The sequence below is a fragment of the Cervus elaphus genome, chromosome 30 (genome assembly GCF_910594005.1).
Source record: "Cervus elaphus chromosome 30, mCerEla1.1, whole genome shotgun sequence".
NCBI lineage: Eukaryota > Metazoa > Chordata > Mammalia > Artiodactyla > Cervidae > Cervus > Cervus elaphus.
In genome coordinates this window covers 4,020,589-4,048,493 of record NC_057844.1, presented here as the reverse complement: position 1 = coordinate 4,048,493, position 27,905 = coordinate 4,020,589, and the positions used below count along the sequence as shown (strand labels likewise).

Below are 27,905 nucleotides of genomic sequence, written 5' to 3'. Positions count from 1 at the left end.
TCATGATTCCGTCTCTCCTGGAACACCCTGATCTATCCGTATCCCTCCAGCAGGAGAAGCCAGTAGGCACGACGGCAGCAAGGTCCAGGGCCCATGACAGGACGAGAGATGCTGACTTAAAGAAAACGCGGCTGAAAGTGTTGGCTGCTACATCAAAACAGTAAAGACAGAATAAGCTCTACTTCAAGATTCAGCTTACAGAAAACAGAGATTATATAGCTATTTCTTCAGCCAACACGCAATCTGAAAAAAGCCACTAAAGACAAACTAGCTCTAAAAAATCTGAGTAGATAGAAAGGTGAGTAATTTCTCCTAAAAAGTTAATTGTCTAATCACAGTCCATTTCAAACATGATGAGGCGTGGGGGAGGAGAAATACTAAATATTTAGTGAAAATATGTACAGGTTAGATCTAGTGGCATCTTTCGTAGGATCTCTGAAAACAAATTATTAATTCAAGTTTATTATAAAGTTTAGGTTATGTCAAAGTCCTACGTGTTTAGATTACAGACTTCTAAAAAAGTGGAGAGAGGAAGACAGAATGACGTAAAAGCCTCAGATAACTGTGGAGTTCTGGCCTCGCTTCTGTAGATACAAGACTACAGGGTGACATCCTTAATTTAAAAAAAAAAAAAGAACTTTATTATATTATTGCTCTTATACTAGTGCGTAAAATACTGTTTAAATGTCTGGTTAACCAAGACACTTAAAGTAGTACCAAGTACCAAGTACACTTAAAAAGTACCAAGACACTGGTAGTTTCATAGCTACCAGCATGCCCCTGACTCCATCCTCTGGTGGCGAAAACAGGAACGGCCCCATCAATCCAGTTTATGAGCAGAATTTGCTGACATCCACACCAGAAAGGAAACAGGAACATAAAACCACTAGTAAATGAAATCGAATAGGAACACTTTTAAAAATAACAGCCTGACAGCAACATTAGGGTTCAATCTGTGGGAGTGGGGGAATAAAGTTAAAAGCACAGAATGTTAGACCTATTAAAGCATTTACAACCTAGATGTGGCTTTATGACCTTTAGTTCCATTATCTGGCCTATGACTCTACAGGTGTCAATGCTTTATAACCATGGGATAAAAACAAAAGTGGTGATAATATCAAAATACAAGTAACTCTGAAGCCAGGACCACTGGTAACTGGTTAAGGTGTGGTACTTGCACACTGGGAGTCTCTTCCTCAGCCAAACCTCACCCATCTTCCTGCGGTCTGATGTATCTCAAATTCCTAATCCTATTTCTCCCTAAAAAGCAAGCAGCTCTGCATATAGACAGGCCTTCTACTAACAACATCCCCTAGGATGAATGGTCAACAGGATCACTCTGAAATTGAAAGAGAGAACAAGTCTTTAAATATTTTTCTTCAAAAGAACGTAAGAATCAAAAAGCTGGGGCAGGGCGGGGTGGGGCGGGGCGGGTGGACACAGAAACACAGAACACAGACTTCTATATTCCCATTTAAGCAAGGCATCAAAACCTTTATTGAAGACAGCACATGCTGTCAAAATGAAAAAACAGAAAGAGAAATTAAGGAAACAATACCATTCACCATTGCAACAAAAAGAATAAAATACTTAGGAGTATATCTACCTAAAGAAACAAAAGACCTATACATAGAAAACTATAAAACACTGATGAAAGAAATCAAAGAGGACACAAACAGATGGAGAAACATACCGTGTTCATGGATTGGAAGAATCAATATTGTCAAAATGGCTATTCTACCCAAAGCAATCTATAGATTCAACGCAATCCCTATCAAGCTACCAACGGTATTTTTCACAGAACTAAAACAAATAATTTCACAATTTGTATGGAAATACAAAAAACCTCGAATAGCCAAAGTAATCTTGAGAAAGAAGAATGGAACTGGAGGAATCAACCTGCCTGACTTCAGACTCTACTACAAAGCCACAGTCATCAAGACAGTATGGTACTGGCACAAAGACAGAAATATAGATCAATGGAACAGAATAGAAAGCCCAGAGATAAATTCACGAACCTATGGACACCTTATCTTTGACAAAGGAGGCAAGGATATACAATGGAAAAAAGACAACCTCTTTAACAAGTGGTGCTGGGAAAAGTGGTCAACCACTTGTAAAAGAATGAAACTAGAACACTTTCTAACACCATACACAAAAATAAACTCAAAATGGATTAAAGATCTAAATGTAAGACCAGAAACTATAAAACTCCTAGAGGAGAACATAGGCAAAACACTCTCCCACATAAATCACAGCAAGATCCTCTATGACCCACCTCCCAGAATATTGGAAATAAAAGCAAAACTAAACAAATGGGACCTAATGAAACTTAAAAGCTTTTGCACTACAAAGGAAACTATAAGCAAGGTGAAAAGACAGCCCTCAGATTGGGAGAAAATAATAGCAAATGAAGAAACAGACAAAGGATTAATCTTAAAAATATACAAGCAACTCCTGCAGCTCAATTACAGAAAAATAAATGACCCAATCAAAAAATGGGCCAAAGAACTAAACAGACATTTCTCCAAAGAAGACAGACAGATGGCTAACAAACACATGAAAAGATGCTCAACATCACTCATTATTAGAGAAATGCAAATCAAAACCACAATGAGGTACCATGACACGCCAGTCAGGATGGCTGCTATCCAAAAGTCTACAAGCAATAAATGCTGGAGAGGGTGTGGAGGAAAGGGAACCCTCTTACACTGTTGGTGGGAATGCAAACTAGTACAGCCGCTATGGAAAACAGTGTGGAGATTTCTTAAAAAACTGGAAATAGAACTGCCCTATGACCCAGCAATCCTACTTCTGGGCATACACACTGAGGAAACCAGATCTGAAAGAGACACGTGCACCCCAATGTTCATCGCAGCACTGTTTATAATAGCCAGGACATGGAAGCAACCTAGATGCCCATCAGCAGATGAATGGATAAGGAAGCTGTGGTACATATACACCATGGAATATTACTCAGCCATTAAAAAGAATTCATTTGAACCAGTCCTAATGAGATGGATGAAACTGGAGCCCCTTATACAGAGTGAAGTAAGCCAGAAAGATAAAGAACATTACAGCATACTAACACATATATATGGAATATAGAAAGATGGTAACGATAACCCTATATGCAAAACAGAAAAAGAGACACAGAAATACAGAACAGACTTTTGGACTCTGTGGGAGAATGTGAGGGTGGGATATTTCAAAACAACAGCATGTATACTATCTATGGTGAAACAGATCACCAGCCCAGGTGGGATGCATGAGACAAGTGCTCCGGCCTGGTGCACTGGGAAGACCCAGAGGAATCGGGTGGAGAGGGAGGTGGGAGCGGGGATCGGGATGGGGAATACGTGTAAATCCATGGCTGATTCATATCAATGTATGACAAAACCCACTGAAGAAGAAATAAATAAATAAAATAAAATTTTAAAAAAATATATTTTTCTTCAAAAGAACGTAAGAATCAAAAAGCTAGGGCGGGGCGGGGCGGGGCGGGTGGACACAGAAACACAGAACACAGACTTCTATATTCCCATTTAAGCAAGGCATCAAAACCTTTATTGAAGACAGCACATGCTGTCAAAAACCAGACCTAGAGCTTTCAGAGTACTGTGCAAAACGCTGTCAATATCAAGAGGTATGAAGAACAGTCCTTCTCCTACCAGCTTAGTTAACAAGTAACAAAGACCAAATAAATTATGTAATACAAAGCAACACACAAAGCTCTGAGGTTCACACGCAATGAGAAAAATATTCCAAACTGTAGCCCAAGGCTCTTAGCAAATTTTACATTTTCTTTCATTGGTTGGCACTTGTGGGTTAGCAGGGAGCAAGGGATCTGTCTACTGATGTCCTCAGATACATGAAGGCCCACCAGGCATCAAGCTAGCAGGCTCAGATCACTGTCAGCAGAGTCAGAGCGTGTAAATATTTCAGAACAATTGCAACAAGCTGTTGGAATTAGTTCTATTAAGTTTATACCACTTAACTGGCTCATCATGAGAAATTACCAACAAGAGGGAAACTGTAAGACTGTAAAACTTGTGAGTCTTCAAACACAAGTGACTCAGACCCAACTCTGATGAACTTGACCTCCAGACCAGCTGGTTCCCAGCTTGTAGGTGTGTGCAAGAAACACACCAAGAACTGCTTTGTAAAAGCAGGTGGCAGGCCTCAGCTGCTGAAGGTCCTGCTACAGCAGGTCTGGGGTGGGGCCCGGGAACCTGCACACTTTGGGGCCCAAGAGAACACTGCTGCAGTGAACCCAGGACCCCACCCCACCACCATCAGCAGTAAACATCCCCGGGGCGGCATGCAGACCAACACCCTATCCCACGGGCTGTTTAAAACCCATGTCCCTGAAACAAATGAACAGAGGATGCAGAGAAGAACCACAGACAACTTCGGAGAAGTGAGAGACAGGGAGTCGGTAGTTGGGGACAGTCCCTGAAGGCACCCATTAGCACTGATTTAAGAGAATTCAACAATCTCTGGGTACAGGACGAATTGCCAATTGCATTGTTTATTCAAATGCTTAATCTCTTTCTAAGGTAAGATAATTCAGTCTCATAAGCATATTTTTAGTACCTAACTATCAAGGACTGTTCATTATATCAAACCACAACATGACACTATTTGCTTGATAAAATGGGTGACAGGTTGTGACCAACACAACAAAGTTACACCATGAGGGCAAAGGGCCAGGCTCAACTTGCTCCAATTTTTTTTAATCACAATCTGCTCCAATTTTTTTTTAATCACAATCTGCTCCAATTTTTTTTAAAGTCCAGATTATTTCCTTCCACTGAAGCAGTAATGAATATGTATTTTAACCTAGTAACATTTCTGGTCCACACACCTGCCTTTATTTTAATATCAATGCTAATTATAAAGAGTATAGAAATGGGAAATGCTACCACTAGCAACCATGACACTAGACACACCTGTGGATAAATCTAAGGGTCATCTCCCAGGAACCACCTAGAAAATATCGTTCTTCAAGGGCTCCAATATCTCAGAAGGGTTCAAAAATAACACTGAAGCTTCGCCAGCCCTGAAGACAAGAGCAGAGCTGGCTCTTTGATACTACAGAGTAAAGCTTTTTTCAGTCACCTCACCGTTCATGTGGTCATTTTTGTAGTTCGAGGTAGAAGAAAGTGAGTGAGGTGATGTTAAAAGAGGTGGGAAGCAGAAAAAGCTCACCAGCACCTTCATCTGTTCCTTTACTCAAAACCGTAACCCTGCCTATTTCAGGACGACAAGCACCTGTCTACTGTCCATTATCTACGGCTTCAGCACTCTCACCCTCTAGGAAGGCAGACCTGCCTTCTCCATAACTCCTTCTTTGTAAAAGACCAGCTTTCAGGAGGAGGCATCATTCAACCATTTACACATGTGAAAAGAAAAGATTCATTTCTAAGAGGGCACAAGGTTTTCAAAAGGATCAAAAGTCTGCCACGTAACTGCGAGAAAACAACTACCTCTCCAGAAAAAGCAATTCTCAAATTGCTGCTTGGTACTCTCACCTGGATTACACATCACAGGGGCTGAACACTTTACAAGTCATGCTTTATTCTAGCAGAATTCTAGTGTTCCTCTTCCTTCAAAGGGAAAACCTAATGACTAATCCTAGGAACACAGGTTTCATATCTATTTTAAGATATTCTCTTCAGCTGTTCCAACTTCTTTCACTTAAACTCCCCGATCAGAAACTTCCCTAATGGGTCCAGGAAAAGACAATTCAAACCCCTGAACCCCTTTACAAGTAGGTCTTGTTCCAGGTCATGAGAACCAAAAACCTTTTTCATTACCTGAAGAAGGCTGAAAAGTAAGGTATTGGCTGTAGGAAGATTTTAAACAGTCCCAGAGATTCCAGGATCAGCCTGAAGCTTATCCAACTACTAGGTTATTTCTGAGACTGCCTCATCTCTTAGATGTCACGCACAAGACACAAAGTTAGACTGGATATTCCTGAGGCTCATATGGTACCAAGCGTCAGTGCATCTATTATTTGAGAAGGATTTTGTTTACATTCTAGCATCACCATAAAGAACATAAATTTGGTTAAACCTTAGAGAACAATTTTGATGAAATAAATCCAATGTTCAAACTAAGAATTCTACTAGTAATTATTCTTTAACCTAGTAATTCTATTTCTAGAATCTATACAGAGAAAATAAGAAATACAATCACGTATTCTTATATACAAACATATATATACCACTACCGTGTTATTTTAGATGACCAGAATTGCAATCAACCTAAAACTCAGAAGATGGGAAAGAGTAAATAGATTACAGTTCTGCCATAGGGAAAATGCTTATAATATAATGTTACAGGAAACAAAGCTGAAGTAAAATTGCATTTGCAATGTAATTCTAACTTTGTTAACATACATACTTATGGGAAAAAATCAGACAGGAACCATTGTTAATTTTATCTATCTGAATTGTGGGATTGGGAACTTTTATTTTTACATTTTTTCTGTATTTCCTCAGTTGTCTAGAATGAGCATATTTATTTTATAGTGAATAAAGTTTTTTAATTACTATGGATAATACTTTTCACACCAGGCAGAAAATATAGATTAGTTCCTTTTTAAATAAAAATGTTATGTATGAGACAGTAAAAGAAGTAAGAATAAAAGTCTAATAAATACTGTGAACAGCCTTTTTAATAGGCTGTTTCTCGATGCATATTTTCAAATATGTCAGAATACATTAAGCACATTATTCATGTGTTTTCTAATCCACATATATAAATTAACCTATCTCAAAAGGCTCCTTGGTTTTGTGAATTATTGATGCTGTCACCTGCTAGAGACTTAATTTCAAGAAAAATATACGAATCACTACATCACAAGCACAAATCCTTTTGACATAAATTCAATTTCTGTGGCAACAATAATATATTGACTTAGCTTTATTTTTCTACTTTATGACACTTATTAATGTCAGAAATAAAAGAAATCTATCATTGTTCCTTATTGTAAATGTAAATGATCCCATGCCATCTTGAGAAAGCTAAGATAAATACCACTCACTTGATAACCCCTTAATGCAAATGAAGACAAGATAACAAAGTATAACAAATAAGAAAAAAAGAAATAAGACATGATTTTTCAATCTAGTCCCGTAATCCTTTTTTTTTTTTTTTGCTACTACACAATACAATTAGGCTCCCAACATGTGCAAGACACTACAGTAAATATAAAGAGGACCCAATACCTGCCCTTAGGAGTTTACAACCAAAGGTTCAGCATGACAAGTGACTGAATAACCAAATGCAAGACAGTGGGACAAGCACCGTAACAGAAGTGTTTAATGCTGACAGGGAGAAAAGGCAGAATCTCTATTATATGCCAATTATATTTGCTAATTATATACTAATTACATTTGCGTAAATACTTGCTAATTAACATGCAAATATTTAATAATGATCTACAACTAAAGCAGAAATAAGTTTTAGCCATGATTTAGGGAAAACTGGTAGGGCACAATTTACCCTCACAGAATGAGGGATTCCTAAAACATTCATTCATTCAACAAATATTTATTAAATATTACTATGTTACTGGCAAGGGATCCATCAGTAAAACAAAAATTTCTGTCCTAGAAAAGCTCACCTTCCACTGGGGAAACAGACAACAAACACAGTAAGTTACAGAAGATGTTAGAAGGTGATGAGATCTCTGCTAAAAATGCAAAGTTCTTCAAAGGAAGGCAGGCCCGGAAAGCAGAGTGGAAGGGTTTGCAGGATGCAGTTTTAAAAGGAGGAACTGGGGTGAGCATAAGACTGACTGAGAAGGCAGCATCTGAGCAGACTGGAAGTGGACTAAGGAGGTAGCTTCATGGACAAGTGGGGTAAGTACTTCAGATAAAAGAGCAGCCGGAACAAAGGCGATTAGGAGACAGCCAGCACAGCTGCAGTGACGGGAATTGAACCAGAGAAGAGGAAGAGGGGTAGATCCGAACCAGGCCATCTAGAGGATGAGGGCCTTTATTCCCCTAACGCAACAGTTACAAATGCTTAAGCGTAACAACATTCTCAAAGTTTCAACATAAACACTAAGTGACAGTTGACTCCACTTTATCAGCAACTCTGCTTTTGTCGTTGTTCAGTCCCTCAGGTGTGTCCAGCTATTTGTGACCCCATGGACTGCAGCACGCCAGGCTTCCCTGTCCTTCACCACCTCCTGGAGCTAGCTCAGACTCATGTCAATTGAGTCAATGAAGGCATCCAACCGTCTCATCCTCTGTCACCCTCTTCTCCTCCTTTCCAACGAATCAACTCTTCACATCAGGTGGCCAAGGAGTGGACCTTCAACTTCAGCATCAGTCCTTCCAATGAACACCCAGGACTGATCTCCTTTAGGATGGACTGGTTGGATCTCCTTGCAGTCCAAGGGACTCTCAGTAGTCTTCTCCAACACCACAGTTCAAAAGCATCAATTCTTCGGTGCTCATCTTTCTTTATAGTCCAACTCTCACATCCATACATGACAACTGGAAAAACCATAGCTTTGACTAGACGGAGGTCTGTTGGCAAAGTGATGTCTCTGCTTTTTAACATGCTGTCTAGGTTGGTCATAGCTTTTCTGCCAAGAAGCAAGTGCCTTTTAATTTCATGAGTGCAGTCACCATCTGCAGTGATTTTGGAGCTGAAAAAATAAAGTCTGTCACTGTTTCCACTGTTCCCCATCTATTTGCCATGAAGTGATGGGACCAGATACCATGATCTTCGTTTTCTGAATGCTGAGTTTTAAGCTAGCTTTTTCACTCTCCTCTTTCACCTTCATCAAGAGGCTCTTTAGTTCCTCTTCACTTTCTGCCATAAGGGTGGTGTCATCTGCATATCTGAGGTTATTGATATTTCTCCCAGCAATCTTGATTCCAGCTTGTGCTTCATCCAGCCTGGCATTTCGCATGATATACTCTGCATATAAGTTAAATAAGCAGGGTGACAATATACAGCCTTGACGTACTCCTTTCCCAATTTGGAACCAGTCCACTGTTCCATGTCTGGTTCTAACTATTGCTTCTTGACCTGCATACAGGCTCTCAGGTTTTGCTGAGTGTTAATGGTATTGAACCACCCTCCTTTCAGCTGCTGGGGCCTCTCACATGCTGTCATTTTTCTTTGGGGTTGAGAATTCCAGTCAGCAGCAGCTTCTCAACACCATCCCTAAAGCCAGCGTGCTGCCTGGGCCTCAGGACATTGGCAGCTTCAGGGGCGACTAAGATGGGAGGGAAGCAAACGGACTGAGTAGGTAACACACACACACATGTACAGCACAGGTGGGTGAACCTCAGTATCGTCAGTGGTGACTCCACCTGTCGTCCATGGCTCTTCTGTTTGCAATCACTGTCTGGCAGATCATGTGTATATCTTTTTCTCTTTTTTTAAACCTGTCAGGAACCTTGTTTCCCTTATCTTTGAACTAGACATACCACAGTGCGGGGAACATATTAGGCCAGTGGTTTAGAGTTTCTGTTTTCTGTTCCTAATACAAATGCCTGAGTAATATCCCAAAGCAACTGAATCAAAATACCCAAAGACAGGGCCTGTCCTAAGTACCTGAGCTCCTCCTGGTGCCTCGAGCATATAACCATTGCTAGAAACCACTGAACCGGGCACACCGTTGCGAACTCTGCCTTTCAGTGCCGAGCATCAAGGGGTCTCCAAAGTCCCACAGGGGCAGCTAGAGCAGACATGTGTTGGCTTGTGTGTCTCAAGCACACGGTCTCTTCTTTTCCTGTTCTTTGTAAGCCAGCCCTGCCACAGCTGAGGAAGCAGAGCTCAAGCAAAGCCAGTCACATCCTCACTCTCCCAGAAATCTGGACTTGGGATTCAGATATGAGAATCCGGACCGGGAGCATCACACATACCTAGGACTGTGAGGCTCTGTGATGAGCTGTGTGAAAGGCAGACCAGCAGAAGCAACACACTGCAGACACACCACCGTGGAGCAGATGCCTCTTAGGAGGCAACCGGAGACCGTGTGATCCCAGCCAAAGAGGAGCTGCCAGCTTTCAGTTCGCAGCTCCAGGCCAAGAGAGGAACAGCTAAACTTACTGTTCTTGACCCCATGAGACAGCCCCAGGCCTCTTTACAATTGCTCTTTCTAACCTTGAACTAGATCGTGACTGTGCCTTTAAGCCCAAAAAAGGCCTTGACTGAGACAGAAACCAAGACTGCAAAATGAAGGCTTAGGTATCCACCTCACATCACCATTGCTAGCAACACTTAGCGAGACTTACTGTAACCGCTAACACACCCAACGATCTGACAAACTAGCCCTTGTCTCACCTTGGTTTAGTCACTAAGTCGTGTCTGACTCATCTGACCCCATGGACTATAGCCCACCAGGCTCCTCTGTCCATGGGATTTCCAAGGCAAGAATAAAACTGGAGTGGGTTGCCATTTCCTACCCCACAGGATCTTCCCAATCAAGGGATCGAAACTGTGTCTCCCACATTGCAGGCAGATTCTTTCACGACTGAGCCACCAGCGAAGCCCCATCTCACTGATCAGGAAACTGACTGTCACACAAGTGATCTACCAGAGTGGGCAGTCTGAGAACGGAGTCTTGGTCAATGAGACCCAAACCCAGGCTCAGACCCCTCCCTTTCCCTTCCCTCCGTCTTCACCGTCCCAAACCTAGGGAGGAAGACCCACAGCAGAAATAAAGCAGTTTCTGAATTGTTTATGAGGTAAAGAAGCCGAAAATAAAATCTGAGCAAGAAAGACCAGTGTAATTCCAGCTGGGCAGTTAGTAAGTGTTCTAATACTGACGACACAGTGTTACCTTGAGACTCGAGGGGAGTGAGTATAAGAAGCTGCGAGGACTGTAATTTCTGAAAATTGACTAACGCAAAAATAGATGTTTTGCTAGGGAGTTTCCCTTTTATCTTTTAAAGTTGCTGAAGTGTAAAATAGAAATGTAATGAATACTTTTTGTTATTCATAGAATTTACAGTTTAGTACATGCCTTATATACCATGTGCTTCCCAATAAGACTAAACATAAGCCACAAAAACATTCACATTTCAAAATATCATTAAAATACATACACACACAAGTCTAATTAAAGAAAATTTCTTTTAAATTATTGATAAGTTTGAACTGTTTTAAATAACATTTTAAATCACCACTAAGTTTTCTTGCATAATTTGATTACTACTTTTTTTTTCTTTTTTTTTTTTTTGATTACTACTTTTTATTACTACTTCTAAATTGGTTTGTCACTTAAAATGAGTCAAAAAGATTATTGCATATTTACAAATTTGACGTCTGAAGAAGGGAGAAAAAGAGCGCAATTCCAGCTCTTACATACAGTCCCAGTACTATACATAAAATGTGGTTACACTTGACACTTCTTTTAGAAATACTAACCAAGCAAGATATCATTATTGAGCATCTAAAATAACAAGGAGCCTCCCAGGTAGCACTAGTGGTAAAGAACCTGCCTGCCAATGCTGGAGATGTCGGAGACGCAGGTTCAGAAGATCTCCTGAAGGAGGGCGTGGCAGCCCCTCCACTACTCTTGCCTGGAGAATCCCGTGGACAGGGGAGCCTGGCGGGCCACGGTCCACAGTGTCAAAGAGTCGGCCACAACTGAAGTGACTGAGCATGCACGTAAGCTAGCAAGACATCACGTCTGGTCTGGTATATAAATACCTATGAAACATAGCATCTGCCCTCTAAGGAGTTTACAATTCAATAGCTTTCAGAGGAAAAAATAAATAACCTAGGTCACTTATTTCCGTTTTCAGCTATTCAAAAAATAATATAAGTAACTATCTTTCCAGTGCTACACGTGCTGAAACACATGGGTTCCTCACCTTAATATTCTTCATTGCACTTCTTATCCAAAGAAATCTGAGATATTTGGAGACAGAAATGCATGAATGAGATTAGACACAGAGCGGTCCAATACTGTATCAAACTTACACTGTGTTACATAATGACACAGCCACATTCCAACACATAACATTCCATGTCACAATTTGGGTTTTGAACACACCAATTTCCATAGTCAAGCTGTAAGATCAAGCAACTGCAGCCTAAACCGCCTTTGGCAATCCTCCAACAAAGCCAAGGAGACTCTAGTGATTACTCTAGTAACAACCCAAGTATGTTTGTAAAGGACTTCTGGACGCACATAGTTTTATACTGATTACCGCACCATTCAAGCGCATTAATAAGTCAGCAAGGGTTATGGGGGAGTCAGCAGCTGACAGCCACAGGCGCAGGAGTCCCCAGTGATCATAACCTAGAGCAGATAACCGATTACTGTCGCTCCTGTGAGGATACGAAGATAAACCTACTGTATCTGCTTTTTATATTATGGAGATATAATTTACATATAATATCGTGTAACTTTAAGGTATACAACATGTTGACTGATACATTCATATTTTGCAATATGATTGCCACAGTAGCTTTAGCTAACACTTTTATCACATCACATAATTATCATCTTTTTAATGCTGAGAACATTAAGATCTAATCTCTGAGCAACTCTGAAGTTTATGATACACCATTGTTGACTATAACCACTATGCTGTATGGTAGACTTCCAGAACTTATCTTCTAATTATAAGTTTATACCCTTTAACTCATCTCTCCAAAGTTGACCTCCTTTAACACATTCCCCTACCCTGCTTTTTCAGATTCTACATATAGGTAGTATCATACAGTATTTGTCTTTCTCCCTTAGGCTTTTCTCACTTAGCATAATGCCCTCAAGGTCCAACCACATTGTCACAAACGGCAGCATGTCTTTCTCCCGGATGGATTTAATCCCACTGTATATACTCAGTACGTACCGAACCTTCTTTGTCCGTTCACCTGTGGATGGGCACTGAAGTTGCTTTCTATCTTGGCTACTGTGAGTAACGCTGCAATAAACATGTAACTCCAGATAGCTTTTTTTTTTGGCTGCGCCGGGTTTTGTTGCTCCATGCGGGTTTTTCACTAATTGTGGCAAGTGGGAGCTACTCTCTAGTTGCAGTGCATGGATTTCTCACTGCAATGGGCTTCTCTTGAGAAGCATGGGTTCTAGGCACACAGGCTTTATTAGCTGTAGTTTGCAAGCTTGACAGCAAGGGTGCAGTAGTTGTGGCCCTGGGCTCAACTGTTCCGTGGCAAGTAGAACCTTCCCAGGTCAGGGACTAAACCCATGTCCCCTGCATTGGCAAGCAGATTCTTGGCCAATCTAGACCACCAGGGAAGCATCACAGATACCTTTTCAAGGTTCAGTTTTCATTTATTTTAGACATATACCCAGAGCTGGGATTAATGAGTCATATAATAGTTCTTTTTTAATTTCTGAAAAACCTCCATACTGTTTTCCTTAGAGGCTGAACCAGCTTACAGTCCCTGCAACAGTGCACAAGGGTTCCGTTTCCTCCACATCCTCACCAAAACTTGCTCTCTTTTCTTGATGACAGCCATTCTAACAGATGTGACCCCAAGCCTGTTTCTGTTATCACTGATGGCGTTTCACTCACAAACCCATAGCTGAGGGTAGCTTCAGAGGCTGTGAAAGTGTATCACATTTGCCTGAACAAGATGTGCAAGTTATCCAGGAACAAACCGTCCCATCACTGGAAGGCAGTCTGACCTACAAATAAAGACTCTGAGACCACAGGCAGTCCCTTTAAACACGAATGTGAGTCAAAGTATGGCATAGCCATTAGTCACATATGGCTATGTCAAAAGTTAATTCCAACTAAATCAAATTAAAAATCAGCCCTCTAACAGCATGAGCCACATATGACTAGTGGATATCAAACTGGACACAGCAGAGCAGAAAGCTCCATCATCACTGAAAGCCGTGATGAACAGCACTGACACAGGTAGACGCCTGTATCACCAGGTAGCCAGTGAAATGAAGGAGTCCATGCTGGAGGGAAATCTCAAGTCCAAATAAGTAAAAGATCAAAGTGAGAGTACTTGGAACACCAAGAGGGTAGGAAGATAGATAAGCAAAGATTAGAAGAGAAGAACAAGTTAGAGAAAAGATTTGAAGAAATGATGGGTCAGTGCTCAAACTCTGAAGTCCAGTAAGATGAAGCTCCAACACTTTGGCCACCTGATGTGAGGAACTGACTCATTTGGAAAGACCCTGATGCTGGGAAAGATTGAAGGAGGGAGAAGGGGACGACAGAGGATGAGATGGTTGGATGGCATCACCAACTCAATGGACATGAGTTTGGGTAAACTCCGGGAGTTGGTGATGGACAGGGAGGCCTCGTGTGCTGCAGTCCGTGGGGTCGCAAACGGTCGGACATGACTGAGCAACGGAACTGAACTGAACTGAACTGAAGATGAAGACCAGCCACTGGGTTGGCAGTAGTTGACCTGCCAAATTTTAGTGGAAAGACAGAAGCAAAAGTTGAGAAGCCTGTGGGAGGTGTCTGAATCCCCCCTTTACAAGCGCTCTCTACCCTTGGCTAATGCCATCATGACAGGAGCAATGAGCTGAGAGCTGTTTAGTACTTACATGTTAACCCCCAATATAACATATTGAAACGTCATGTTTAACTATAATACAGATACTACTGTTCCCACCTCATAGATGAATAAATAAACAACATCAGTAACAAAAGCAATTTGCCAAGGTCACAGAGCTACCAGTTTCAGAGCCAGGACTTAAACCCAGGCTAACTTCAGAGTCTGAGCTCTTAAAAATGACACAGTGTGGGCTCCCTGGTAATACTGCACCTCTGTGTCCATGCCAGACGGAGTGCAAGCCTCCTGAAGTCAGGGACCAAGCTGTACCCAACTGTGCCACTCAAATGTTTACAGAATAAACGAGAGCAACGAGTTCACAGAACTTGGCTATGAGGGAAGGGAACAGCACGGTACAGAGCGGTGTCTGGGTCATGGACAGTTGGGAGAGGTGGGTGTTTGGTTTTGCTCCTGCTCTTTCTTTCAGAGTAGATGTTTGAGCATTTTAATAAGATGGGACCTGTGAAGAGTAAAATAGCCTCTTGCAGTGGAACTGGATGAAGATCAGGGGCAAAGGGGCTAACCCTGAATAGAAAACCAGACACTTCTACAGATACTGGAGGAGAAAGGAGGAAGCGTCGCAGATATAGATTATTGGTGCAATAGCAGGAAATTGAGCCAGTTCAAGCAATATGGCCTTTAACTTCTGTCAAGGCTGAGTGTGGAGATGCAGGAGAAACGATGTCTAAGACAGTTTCAGCGAATGCTGCGCCAGGGCAGCTCCAAGTGGGAGCTACGCACACACACCGAGTATCAGTAAAGCATCCAAGTGAAAATGATTAAAGTCATCACTGTTACTGTGTGGGGAAAATCTCAACCGGGATGTAAGGGAGTCAGTGAATTTCACTCTGAACTCATTCTGTTGGGCTTTTTAAGAGGTTCATACATTACTTTTTCAATTTAAAACACTATTAACAAAGGAATCAGGCCTATAGAGAAGGTAAAAAGAGTGAATACAGTCTCAGCATAAACGCTGAGAGAAGTAAAAAAGGATGGAACCAAAAAGCGGGGCCTTCCAAAGGCTCAGCAGTCAGAGTCCATCTGCGATGCAGGAGACACAGGCAGCAGATGTGGGTTCGATCCCTGGGTCAGGAAGATCCCCTGGAGAAAGGAAATGGCAACCCACACCAGTATTCTTGCCTGGAAAATCCTCAATCCATGGGGCTGAAAAAGAATCAGACACAATGGGGTGACTAAGCAACAGCAGCAGCCAGAAAGCTAGCTCAAAGCCCGGACCCACCTGGCTGCGTGCCGCCCACAGCCTCGTCCCCAGCGCAGCACCTCTCTCCTCGCCTCGGTCCCATCAAGCGCAACACCAGGGTCGTGAGGGTTCTGCTTCAGAGCACTGCAGAAAGTGATTCAGGAGTGCACAGTCCACCAGAGAGCTGAGTGAGTGCCGGGCCAGTGACGACTGCGACAGCAGGCTGCAGGCCCTGCCAGCCAGCAGGTCCAGAGCCCCGACATCGCAGGCCGCAGGGCTCGCGGGGTCTCCCCCGGCCACAGAGCGTGGGTCCCTCACTGAGAAGCCTGTCAGGTCACTCCAGGCTTGGAGACAGGAAGCAAGTGCACATGGAGGCCAGTGCTCTTTTATTTTCTGATATTCCATGTTATATCAGGCTTGAGGAGGCAAGGAATGTGAAGTCATCCTAGTTCAAAAAGAGTCCTGGGTTACTTCTGTAGGGTGTGGAGCAAATGCTGTCAGCAGGAGGCTGACAGAGAAAGAAAGAGAGGCAAGGGCAGAAGATGAAGAAAGGAGGGGGATGCACCCAGGGACCAAGCTCTTTATGTGGCCCCACTGTAATTGAGGTCGGGTCCCTGGACACAAGAACAGGGCCCTGGACACCAGGAACGGGGGAAGGAGGGCGGAGGGAGGTGGGCAGCAGAAGGAGAAAGGTCAAGATGCTGTCAGTAACTGAGGTCTGGTCACCTGCCCTTCAGGATGTCCTACACTGCAGACGCGGAAATCTCCCCCACTCTGGGGTCTGGGAAAGAATCAAAAGAATACAACTACAGTCTCCCACCTAGAAAGGGGTGACTTTACGATAATGCAAAACTTATACTTACTCACTAGACACTGTACTCCAGATTTTAAATTCTGACCCTTTCTAGGCTAGCGACAGGGGCAGGGTCCTCCCCAGATGCTGGGCAGGGTGGCAGCCACAGCCCCATCAGCCACGTGGTCACAGGGGACGCAACTGCTCCAGACCGGACGACCAGCCTGTCTACCACCTTCAGAACAGTGTTCAACACGTGACAAGAGACATTCAACACTTCATCACAGAAGAGGCTTTCTGCTAGATGTGTTTGCTTGACTATAAGCCAATGCAATGTTCCAAGGATGTTTAAAGCAGCCTAAGCTAAGCTATGATGTTCAGCTGGTTAGGCATAGTCCATGCAATTTTGACTTATGATGTTTTTAACTTACAACTAGTTTATCAGGCCCTAATCACATGGCAATTCCAGAAAGAGATGTAATAACAGCTGTCATATATTAACTGCTAGTTTTGTGCCCAAGCTATTATAATAACATGCATTACCCGACTAATCCTCACAATACTATGACTATCTATCCCATTTTACAGACAGGGTACCTGAGGCACAGAAGCTAATTCACCCAAGCACATATAAGCCAAGCCTCTCTATCACAGTGGTTAGGGGTGGGAGGTAGGTTTTAAGCCACACCGCCCGGCCCCTGGAGGACCTGAGTCAGCAGACTCAGTCCTCCAATGACCCAGGTATGTTTCAAGTAGTCTCTGAAGGCCCTCCCAGGTGGTGGTAGCGGTAAAGAATCCACCTGCAAAGGGGACATGGATTCGATCCCTGGTCAGGAAAATCCTCTCGTGTAGGAAATGGCAACCCTCTCTGGAACTCTTGCCTGGAAAATTCCATGGACAGAGGGGCCTAGTGGGCTATAATCCATGGGGTCGCAAAGAGTCGGACACAACCGAGCGACTAAGCACACACTCACATGCCCTCACCCACCCCCAGAGCAATCTTTTAGAGAAAAGAAAACAGACATTAATGGTATATCAATAACATTTCAATTTAAATTAATCATGAATAGATTAGTGAATCAGGTGGTATAAGATTACAAGAACTATTTTGCATAGATTTTTCAATTAACCAGGTGTTCACATTGTAAGCTTAAGCCTGTATCAGGCACCACCAAGAGAGAAAGTGACTTCCAAAAGCTTACAAACATATGCACATAGCAACTGAAAGCAGGCTCGAGATAACATATCAATAAGAGTAAAATAATACCCTCAGAAGACAGGTGAGTGCAGTGAGAACATGGTTTTAATCGAAAGCATCACCTTTTATAAAGAAATGAAACTGTCACATTGGATTTCTGAATATAGATTATGTGAATTCTATTTTTCATGTTCATTTCTCAGGCTGTCAAATTTTTCATTAGAAATGAACTGTAATTGTCATTTGAATTGCATTCCATCCAAAGTTTTGATAAACAGAAACAGTTTAATACCACAGAACAATCTATAATTAATGTCACCAATTTGCAAATCCTGGTTAAAAACTGAATGTTAACAAAGTTTCATTTTTATGACACCCAAATAAACGCCTGCCTCAGCAAAATGCAGTGACTACAGGAAAAAGTCCCCTACATCCTGGGAAGATACCTCACAATAAAATTGGAAAAATAAATGTAACATTAAGTATCTTACAATTAGATCAATCCACGTATCAATATCATACTGAGAGTTTTAAGAAATTCTATACCTTATCTCCAAAAAAAGCATATACTTTTTTTTTAACATCTATAATGACCTAGAATTAGCAATAATTTCTCTGATGAGTTTTGGACAAGTTACTTAGACATCTTTTCCTTGAAGGTCTGACATAGACCACAGCTACCTGGGAATATCGCAAGGCCCTTAGCACACAGGATGTCCTTAGGAGATGTTTCACACATTAAGTCATAGCGCCCCCTCCTTTTCAGGTATTTAAGATGGGCTATGATGCTCAATGGTGGAGAGATTAGAAAGTTATTGGGTACTAATTCCATTCATGGGAATATTTTTAGGGGAAAAGAGATAAATTGGAAACCCCCTCACCAAAAAGAAATTAAAATGTAAAAAAAGTTTAAGTCACATAAGCCCTTATTTCAAAGAAATGAAAAGCAAAGGTAATAAGGAGATATGGACAGAAGGGGAAGAAATGAACATTTCAGTAGGATTTATGATGTTTCACTTCTGAAGCCTACTGGTGAGCAGTACATGGTGTTCTATACCACTTTTGTAAGATAAAATGTATTTTTTAAAGACTGCAAGGGAAATGCTGACCCTCAGAAAACCATTTAGAGGTAGACTGTTTTGAAGCACATTGTATACAATCCTTCACTACTGATAAATACTTACTAATCACTTCTGGTTCACTACTGATAAATACTTACTAATCACTTTTAGTTCATCACGAAATGAAACACTAAACAAAGGGACAAAACTTTTGCCTGTTCGGGGACTCTCCTAACTCCTCAAGTCATCTCCAAGTTCCTCCAACTGAGGTCTGCAGGGCTCTTCTACAGACTCTCCAATTCTATCAGAATTTTAAAACTTTCTATTTTTTCAAGATTATATTAAACATTAGAAATAAAGCAAGCACATTCTGGTGGAGAAGGAAATGGCAACCCACTTCAATATTCTCACCTGGGAGATCCCAGGGACAGAGGAGCCTGACGAGCTACAGTCCACAGGGTCACAAGAGTCGGACACAACTTAGTGACTAAACCATCACCACCAAGCACGTCCTGGACAATCTGAAAGTGAAAGCTGCTACAGTCCATGGAATTCTCCAGGCCAGAATACTGGAATGGGTAGCCACTCCCTTCTTCAGGGGATCTTCCCAGCCCAGGGATTGAACCCACATCTCCCACATTGCAGGCAGATTCTTTACCAGCTGAGCCACCGGGGAAGCCCTCTCTAAACCACATTCCCTCAGGCACTTTTGGTGAACACGCCTGCATTTATATGCAGTACCAACATGGTGTCGGCAGGCCAGACAACACGGACAGCATGCCGTGTAGGTTTCACAAACTCCTGCACTTAGGAAAAATTCAAGTCCAAAAGGTAATTAGAAAATGACACTATTCAAGGAACAATAAACCTACAGCTGCAGAAAGTTATATTTCAAGAAAAGATGAATACAGGGACTGGTGGCCTTGGCTCCAATTCTTTCTGCTCTTTTTCAACAGTTTCATATAATTTACTTTAAAAAGAAAATTACATATGGCTCTTTTTTATCATAAACACATTACAAGAGTTCACTACTCCATCCAGAAGAGCCAGTGAGGCTGTTCACTTCAGAGCCTCCAGTCCAGGCCTCGGGAGAAGGATGGAGGTGTTCGGTGACAGGCCTCCGCCCGCCACGCAAGCTGGGCCTTTGGATGCATGGTCTGGGCTGAGCCTCCTCAGCTCCAGAGTCCCACTTCTGCCCCAAGAGCCAAGGTGACAAAAAGGAGCCCAGCAAACCACACACATATCTTTCCACTAATAAATCTAATAATGAGGATGTAATTTCAACAAAATCATCAATCACATTAATGTTACCAATTTAAACTTTATAAGTTTTATAGTTTTGTTTTGGATTTTATGTGTAAATCTGTTCTGTAAAAGAGCCAGAAGCATAAAGATTTATACTTAGCTTTTTATATATACAGATATAAGTAACATTATTTTTACTATCATTCAAATCACAATGGAGTGTCACAAGAATTTTTTTCCTCAATTTGAGGTTGTTTCCTTTGCAAGTTCCTTTTTGTAAGTTTCATTGGTACTCAAGTTTCATAGTTGCATGAAACTCGTTTTGCAAATAAAAACATTCCCCTCCCAAAGATTCAGAAACTTGCTCTGACTTTTCAGTCGTTAAGAATCAGAAGTCTCCATCACTGTGCATGTCAGCTGACATGTCAGGGTAAAACTAGGGAACAGAATGCCTCCGTCTCATCATGAGGAAAAAGTATGGCCCTATTAAGATTTCCCAATGTAAGAAAGTTATTCAAATATGCATTGTAATGTTCCCAATGCCCTAAACCCTACACAAAAATTGTACTACCACTACTATTATTACTACCAATGATGACAACAACAAAACTATAAATGGTAAATATTTAGACAGAGTCTAAGCGCTGTTACAGGTACCGGTCTCAACCCATCACATTTAACTTCTCATCTCCCCACAACTTCCTTTTACATATGAGGAAACGGGCACAGAGCGAGGTTAAACAACTCGCCTAAGTTCACACAGCTAATAAGGGACTCAGCTGGAATCCAAGCCCTAAAAGTGACCCAAGTCACTGCCCCGAAATATTATTCATAATGTCTCTTCTACAGAAAATTTGTGAGAAAGGATCATAATTGATCATTTGAAGAACAAAATCTATGGCAAGCATTTCCAAGTAGCTTTCATTAGACAGTACTCTGAATATTCCAGTATCAAAACTTAACTTACTGAAACTCTTAAATTCTCCCCTAAGTTAATAACCATTATATGATTTGCTATTTGCGAAAATTACTCTCGGCGCTAAGGTGTTTCAATGCCACCCTGCTGCTATTGAGAGACCGTTACCTTTGTAGATCCTGTTCAAAGAAAGCTCATGCTTTGATCCTTAATATCCCATGAAGTAAAAGGTTATGCTTAATCTATATTTTATAGATCTAAAAGTCAAATTAGTTTCTGGGATAAACAAGCAGAGTGTGATCGTAAGCATATTCTGTAGCATTCATTTCACTCCGAGTTTGGAGACAGTATACGATGTGCTGAGTTAAAGACAACTGCATTAGTGCAACACAAAGCAGTTTTGTCTTGTGTTATTCTGTAAGCATAAACAAGTTATACACACGTTAATTCACATTCCATATAAAAAGCCAATTTTAAATCCAATTTATAAGGCAATAAATATATAAAGATTCTAGGACACAGCAATAAAGTTATGCCATAAAGCAGAGTTAATTTAAGACAACAATAATAAAAGCATGACAAATTTTAGCATTCTACCAACTGCACAAAGGTGTTTCAGGTAACATCTGTTCAGAAGCAATTGCTGCAAGACAGACTAGATGAGATGCAAGGTTTCACAGTGCAATAAATGTATGTCAGTTTGCCTGCTTCATAATTAAAGACATGAGTCTTTGAAAAAAGCAATTAAGCCTTGCTCTAAATCTAAAACAATCATCCCTGCTCCCACCCCTTCTTACTCACAAAGATCCACATGATCCAGAAGTGTATGTACCATCTATCATCTGTTTTCAGCAGCTAATATGCTCCCCAAAAGCCAGTGGATATATTTTGTTTCTTTTAATAAGTCTTATTAACAAACAAATTTTTTTCTATTAGAAGGACAGAAAGAAAAGAAAGTCTGAGATGATTCAGAGCAATTTACATTCAACCTTCTGTACATGCAGGTTCCGAATCCGAGTAGTCAACCAACCACAGATCAAAAATATTTGGGGGAAAAAGCTTCAGAAAGTTCCAAAAAGCAAAACTTGAATTTGCCACAGGATAGTCCATGGGCGTCTCAAACAGTCAGACACAAATAAGTGTCTAACACACTGTGCATAGGTTATATGCAAATGCTATGCCATTTTATGTAGGGGACTTGAGCAACCATGGATTTTAGCATCCAAGGAGGGTCCTAGAGCCAATCCCCCATGGATACCGAAAGACAACTATACTTAGAAGACTGGGCTGAATAAAGTGATTTTACTTTAAATAGGTTTTTGTGCCTGCTGGGTTAGGTGGAATTTTGATATGAATAAAATTCAGATGCCTAAAGCCTTCAACTAAGAACACAATCTCCAATTCTTGACAGTGTAAATCTAGGACAACTGAAAGCATCACTTTTCTGAGGACTCAATGAAGAAATTAATTCAAAAAAAGCACACAGAAATCGCCTGTATCATTATCATAGTCGCTTTATGAGAAAGATACAGCACAGCAAGATGAATGAATGTTCTTGTCTTTCTAGGAAACCAAACTGTGGTTATCTTCTTTTCGCTCAGATCACAAATCTAAAATAAACGATACCACAGGAAGCGATTTAAATGATCTGATGGTTCTCCTAAAGCATACACTTACAAGTTGTGAAGCCAAAACTTTCAATGTGGTCATCCTCATAACTATACCTGCCGTCAAGTTTCCTGTGGCGGCAGTAACAAATTAATACCACAACGATGGCTTAGAACAACAGAAATGTTTCCAAAGGGGCTAAAATCGAGGTGTCAGGAGGGCCGACCTCCCCGGGCTCTGTGGGAACAGCCCCTGCCTCTCCCAGTCTCTGGTGACTGCGGCGTTCTTTAGAGTGTCGCTGCATCTCCCGTCTCTGCCTTGCAGCCACCACATCTTCTTACCTTTCTGTAGTCAAATCTCCCTCTACCTCCTCTCCTAAGGAAATGTGTTTGCAAGCAGGGTCCATCCAGACAACCCAGAATAATATCTCCATTTTTAAAAACTTAATTATGCCTACAACGTCCTTTTTTGTCATAAGGTAACCAGGCTCCAGAAATTAAGATGTGATGCTTTTGAACTATGGTGTTGGAAAAGACCCTTGAGGGTCCCTTGGACAGCAAAGAGATCAAACCAGTCCCTCCTAAAGGAAACCAATCCTGAATATTCATTGGAAGGACTGATGCTGAAGCTGAAACTCCACTACTTTGGCCACCTGATGTGAAGAACTGACTCATTGGAAAAGACCCTGATGCTGCGAAAGACTGAAGGCAGGAAGAGAAGGGGATGACAGAGGAAGAGATGGTTGGATGGCATCACTGAACATGAGTTTGAGTAAGCTCTGGGAGTTCGTGATGGACAGGGAGGCCTGGCGTGCTGCAGTCCATGGGGTCGCAAAGAGTTGGACACGACTAAGGGACAGAACTGAGCTGAATCTTTGGGGGGATCATTATTCAGCCGACCACTTCTACCTCCAAAGAAGCCTAAGGAAATGAGGTGAGCAGACATGATTCTCACCAAGCCCACCCCAATTTCAGTTCTCAAGTTCCCAGTACAACAAGCAAAAGTTCTCCAACCTAACACCTCTTCCCACCTCACAACCTGCTTACAATCAGGAAATCACTATCTATATTAACTAAAGACATTACTAACTAGTGTTAATGGTTCCTGAATGAAAAACGCAGCACTAATGATTAAAACTCCCACTAGCATGGGAGAGTAACACAGCTCATGGACTAAGGATGTGTCCTCTGGAGCCAGCCTCCCTAGAGTCAAATCCCAGTCTCGCACCCAGGCAACAATGCAACCAAAGGCGGTTTAACCTCTGTACCTCAGTTTCCCCTTCTAGCAAACAAGGCTACCTTGTATCTACCTCATTGGGTTGTTAAACAGATTACAGGAGCTGAAATCTATGACAAACCTAAAACAGTGCTTGGCTCATTAAAGTTAACTGTTATTACTAACAACGATCAACCACAGTAGACATACAGATGTTAATGGATCCGGTGAAAACCTCTCCTATCAAAACTGAGGCTACTGTAGTGACAGAACTAGATACTGTAATAACAATCTATACAATGGAAACCATAAGATGAGATGTGAAATTTACAGTAAAGTCTGTGAGAACTCTTAAAGGATATCCTAACTGAAAAAGAAGAGCTACTCTGCCAGCTTGGCTCACGGAATTTACAGGCCCCCTTTCAGAGGACCGGACCCACATCCTGGAGATGGAGACTTCGCCTGAAGCCACACGTCCTGCTCTCACTCTGGATCTGGGGACTTCCCCTGTCTCTACTGTGCATTTCTAGTAGTGGGAGGTAAGAATTAAACGCCTAGTGTCACTGAAAGACTTTTCACAATGAGTAGGAAACCGTTTTGTTTTGTTCTAGAAGGGAAATAGAACTTGGGTCCAGGAACCAATGGTGTGACCTAGGGCAAGTACCACTTTAATGATCTACTGAATTCTCTTCACCTTCACGAAGTCTTCACCCAGGCTCCTGCCTTGTCCTTCCAGCCTCCACTGGTGGCACCCCCGTCCCCATTAACTATCTCCAGGACCTTCTCTCTCTCTCTCTCACACACACACACACATACACACACGCTGCTTGCCACATCCCCTGCTGAAACCAAGTGGTTGAGTTCACAAGCAGCCCAAAAGAAGCTGATTTATTGTGCAGCCAAACTATCCTACACTTACAACAGACAAATCTCTACTATTTACACATATCTATGGGGAGAAGTTCTATGCTACTGACAATTATACACAATTCAACACTAACTAGAGGCCCACAACTATACAAGTAGCAGAAAATAAGGATTTGTCTGCTTTATCTAGGTTCGAAGTAGATAGAAATTCAGTGGGGACCAGGCTCCTACCTTCTTACACTAAGGAGCCAGTGGCCATTGACCCACAGTTCCTCACAAGCTTGCAATCCTGTGGCTTGCAAACACCAGTCACGCACATTATCACTAACCTGCATGACTTGTTACAGTCAAAAGCAACCAGGTGACCTAATGACTATGTGACCTGAAGGGATTCAGACTAGCTAGCAACATTTCATTCCAAATCAAGAGAAAGCCAAGAATGGACTTGAGGTCCAGCAGTACAGCAGACTGAACGACAGAACAATCACTATTTGGGGCACTGCTGAGATCTCATGAGGAATGGGTGGTGTCCAAAATCACCCTCCAACCAATTAGCAAGCATCACTGAAGTGGGACTGAGAACAGCGAGAAGCAGGCAGGTTGGGAACGCCTGCTCAGAAGGTAACCTGGTACTGGGATACTGAGCTTAGGCTAGGAGAGTTAGAATTGCATCTCCAATTCCAGGCCCTCTATGATTCCAATCCAACAGAGAGATGGCGCTTTCAGGCTCCTAGTAGAAATAGACTCAGATCATGCCCAAAGAAAACTCTCCCGAGTTAGGACTCCTAGAAGACAGGTTAAGATTAAGCATTGAAATTACCAATACAAAATTTAACAAGCACAGAGGGAGAGACCACTCTACCACGGGTGCAAGTCACTGTACACAGTCCAAAGATGCACATACCATAAATGCCAAATACAGAAGAAAAAGAGTAAAATAGGCAGTGTCTAAAGGAACAAAGGAATAAGAAACAGCAATATAAAGAATACAGTAACCAGGCAGATTTGAAAAAGAAGCAAATGGAACTTATAGAAATAAAAGATAATTGATAATTCAAATATTCAGAATAAGTTAAATAAATTAGACACAGCTGATGACAGAATTAGTAAAATGGAAAATACCAAGAAATTATCATGTAAGCAAGAATCTAAATTAGTTTATGAGATTACAAAGAAGCCAAATTACTTCTAAATTAATTTAAAGTCATGATTCAAATCAGACTTCTATCAATCTAAAAACACGCACAGTATTTTAAATGTATTTATTAGACTGAGGGCTTAAAAGTGTGTGTCTTTAGACATTTTTTCATCTTTACAACATACCTAAGAAGTGAAAAACAGCACAGAACCTAGAACTCACATCACCTGATACATCCTTCAAGGAAACGAAACCTATTAATATTATTTTAGGTTCTTCTTTCATGACCTCCTTGCTGGAAGGAGTCACAGAAAATTACATTTCATACATTCTGGAGCACAGGAGTCAGAGACAAACAGGAATGATGACATTAACCCAGAGAGTAAAAAGAAAAAAAGTCATTGCCCGGTGGATTCTTCCCATATGGGGTAGAATCTTTCACTGCCAACTCTGTCTTATTTATTCCTCAGCCATGTTAAGATAACAGTCAATAACACAGTTGATCCCCTTTGTAAAATTTCACCATTCTTATGGTCATCTTGATACTTAATTTTGCATCATTAATCCATGCTGTCCTTCATTTTCAGTATTCTGATACATCTCAGGCTCTGCTCTGTTTTAATCATGTTTCATTTTTGACTGTTATACGTAGCTACTCACTCCTCCTCCACAAGCCTTCATCCCTTAATTTGTGTATCTTGACTCACATTTCTAACAGCTTTCATTTGTTCACAGAAGGAACAAGCTGTACTCTAAAATTTCACCTATGACTAAAATGTTTTTCCGTATTTCTAAGTAAAATGGGGGGTATTAAATTGTCAATTCTGTCTCACTCCAAATGTACCAACCCTCTATGTAATTTGCTTGTGATTTATTTACACACAGACAACAAAACAATCTTCTCTCTTCTTTCACTAGTTAGTGCCAATACAAAGATTTACAAGGCGCTAATCACGACACTTCTTTGACCGTTAAAGTGACTAAGAGAAGCAACCGGAATAGCAGGTTTCAAATACTCAGAATTCTTTCCAAACTAACCAAAACATTCTTTAGCGGTGACTGCATGACCCGCCAAGTTTTAAAACGAGCCGTTTCAATTTGTAAAGTTATAATCTACTTTTAAAAACTTCTTGGGAAAAAAAAAAAAAAACACTTTTTCTTGGGAATTAAAACATGAAGCTGAAAAAGCAAACCTATCACCTAAAGATCACTTCGATATATCTCATACCCTCAGATGCTAAGGGAAAAAAGAAAAGTTTAACTTAAAAATGCAAAGTGCACGAGAGACATCAGGACTGAAACGTTTGAAGCTGCTTCTCACGACAGCCTTAGGAAGTTGGGGCAGTGATCAGATGTTTGTCAAAGGATCCAAACAGAACTGGGCGCTGCCGTCATAACCCGTGAGGAGACGGCAGCTCTGACGATCTAGAACAAAGCGTAGCTCACGGCTCGGTCCAGGGAACCCGCCCCCACTGTCGGCCAGACCGGAGCTGAGGAAAACCGAGGGACCCAGCACCGGGCCTCAGCCCGCCCGGACCAAGGCCCAACTTACAAACTTGGGGCGCTTCTCCGCAGGCGCCGCGCGGCCGCGGGGCGGCGGAGGGCGCTGCAGGCCCTTCCTGCGCGGCGCCTCGCTGTCCCGGCGGCTGCGGCCCGGGGAGGAGGCGGGGTAGGCGGCCCCGGCGACCGAGCGCTGCGCCGGGGCACGCAGCCGCGGCCTGTGCCGGTCCATGCTTCCGCGGCTCCGGGCAGGCGAGGGAGGAGAAGGCCGCAGCTTTGCAAACCGCGGGAGGGAGCCCGGCATCCGCCGCGCGCGTCCCCAATACCGCCGCCGACTGCGCCGGCCCAGCTCAGTCCAACCGCTGCCTCCTGACCGCCGCCGACACATCCGAAAAGTCCCGCCGCCGCCGAGCACCCGGGCCCAGCCAATCCGGGGCCGCCGCCGAGCCTGGGCGCAGCCAATCCGGGGCCGCACTCGGAGGGACGCGCCCTGGGCGCCGCCCCTTCCGGGCAAGAAGAAGCGTGATTGGCGGTTCCGCCGTTCTCTGCGCCGCTCGAGCCTCCGGAGGCGCAGGCGGCCCAAGTTGAAGGGCAGTGGGTGCGGCCGGCCTTGAAAGTGTGGGAAGAGTACCGGGAA

The 27,905-nt window shown here is 42.3% G+C and overlaps 1 protein-coding gene across 5 annotated transcripts in view; it reads right to left on the bottom strand.

Moving 5' to 3' along the window:
* DIAPH3 (diaphanous related formin 3) overlaps positions 1-27,669 on the bottom strand; it is a 530,827-nt gene extending 503,158 nt beyond the window's left edge. For 2 of the 5 annotated variants that reach the window (XM_043892388.1, XM_043892390.1), the window contains exon 1: positions 27,321-27,669. In XM_043892388.1, the coding sequence (XP_043748323.1) occupies positions 27,321-27,656 (336 nt within the window). In that variant the 5' untranslated portion in view covers positions 27,657-27,669. Of the gene's footprint in view, positions 1-22,433; positions 22,808-27,320 lie in introns of those variants that run through there. The other 3 variants (XM_043892386.1, XM_043892387.1, XM_043892391.1) reach the window with 2 other exon arrangements.
* Between the last annotated feature and the right edge of the window lie 236 nt (positions 27,670-27,905).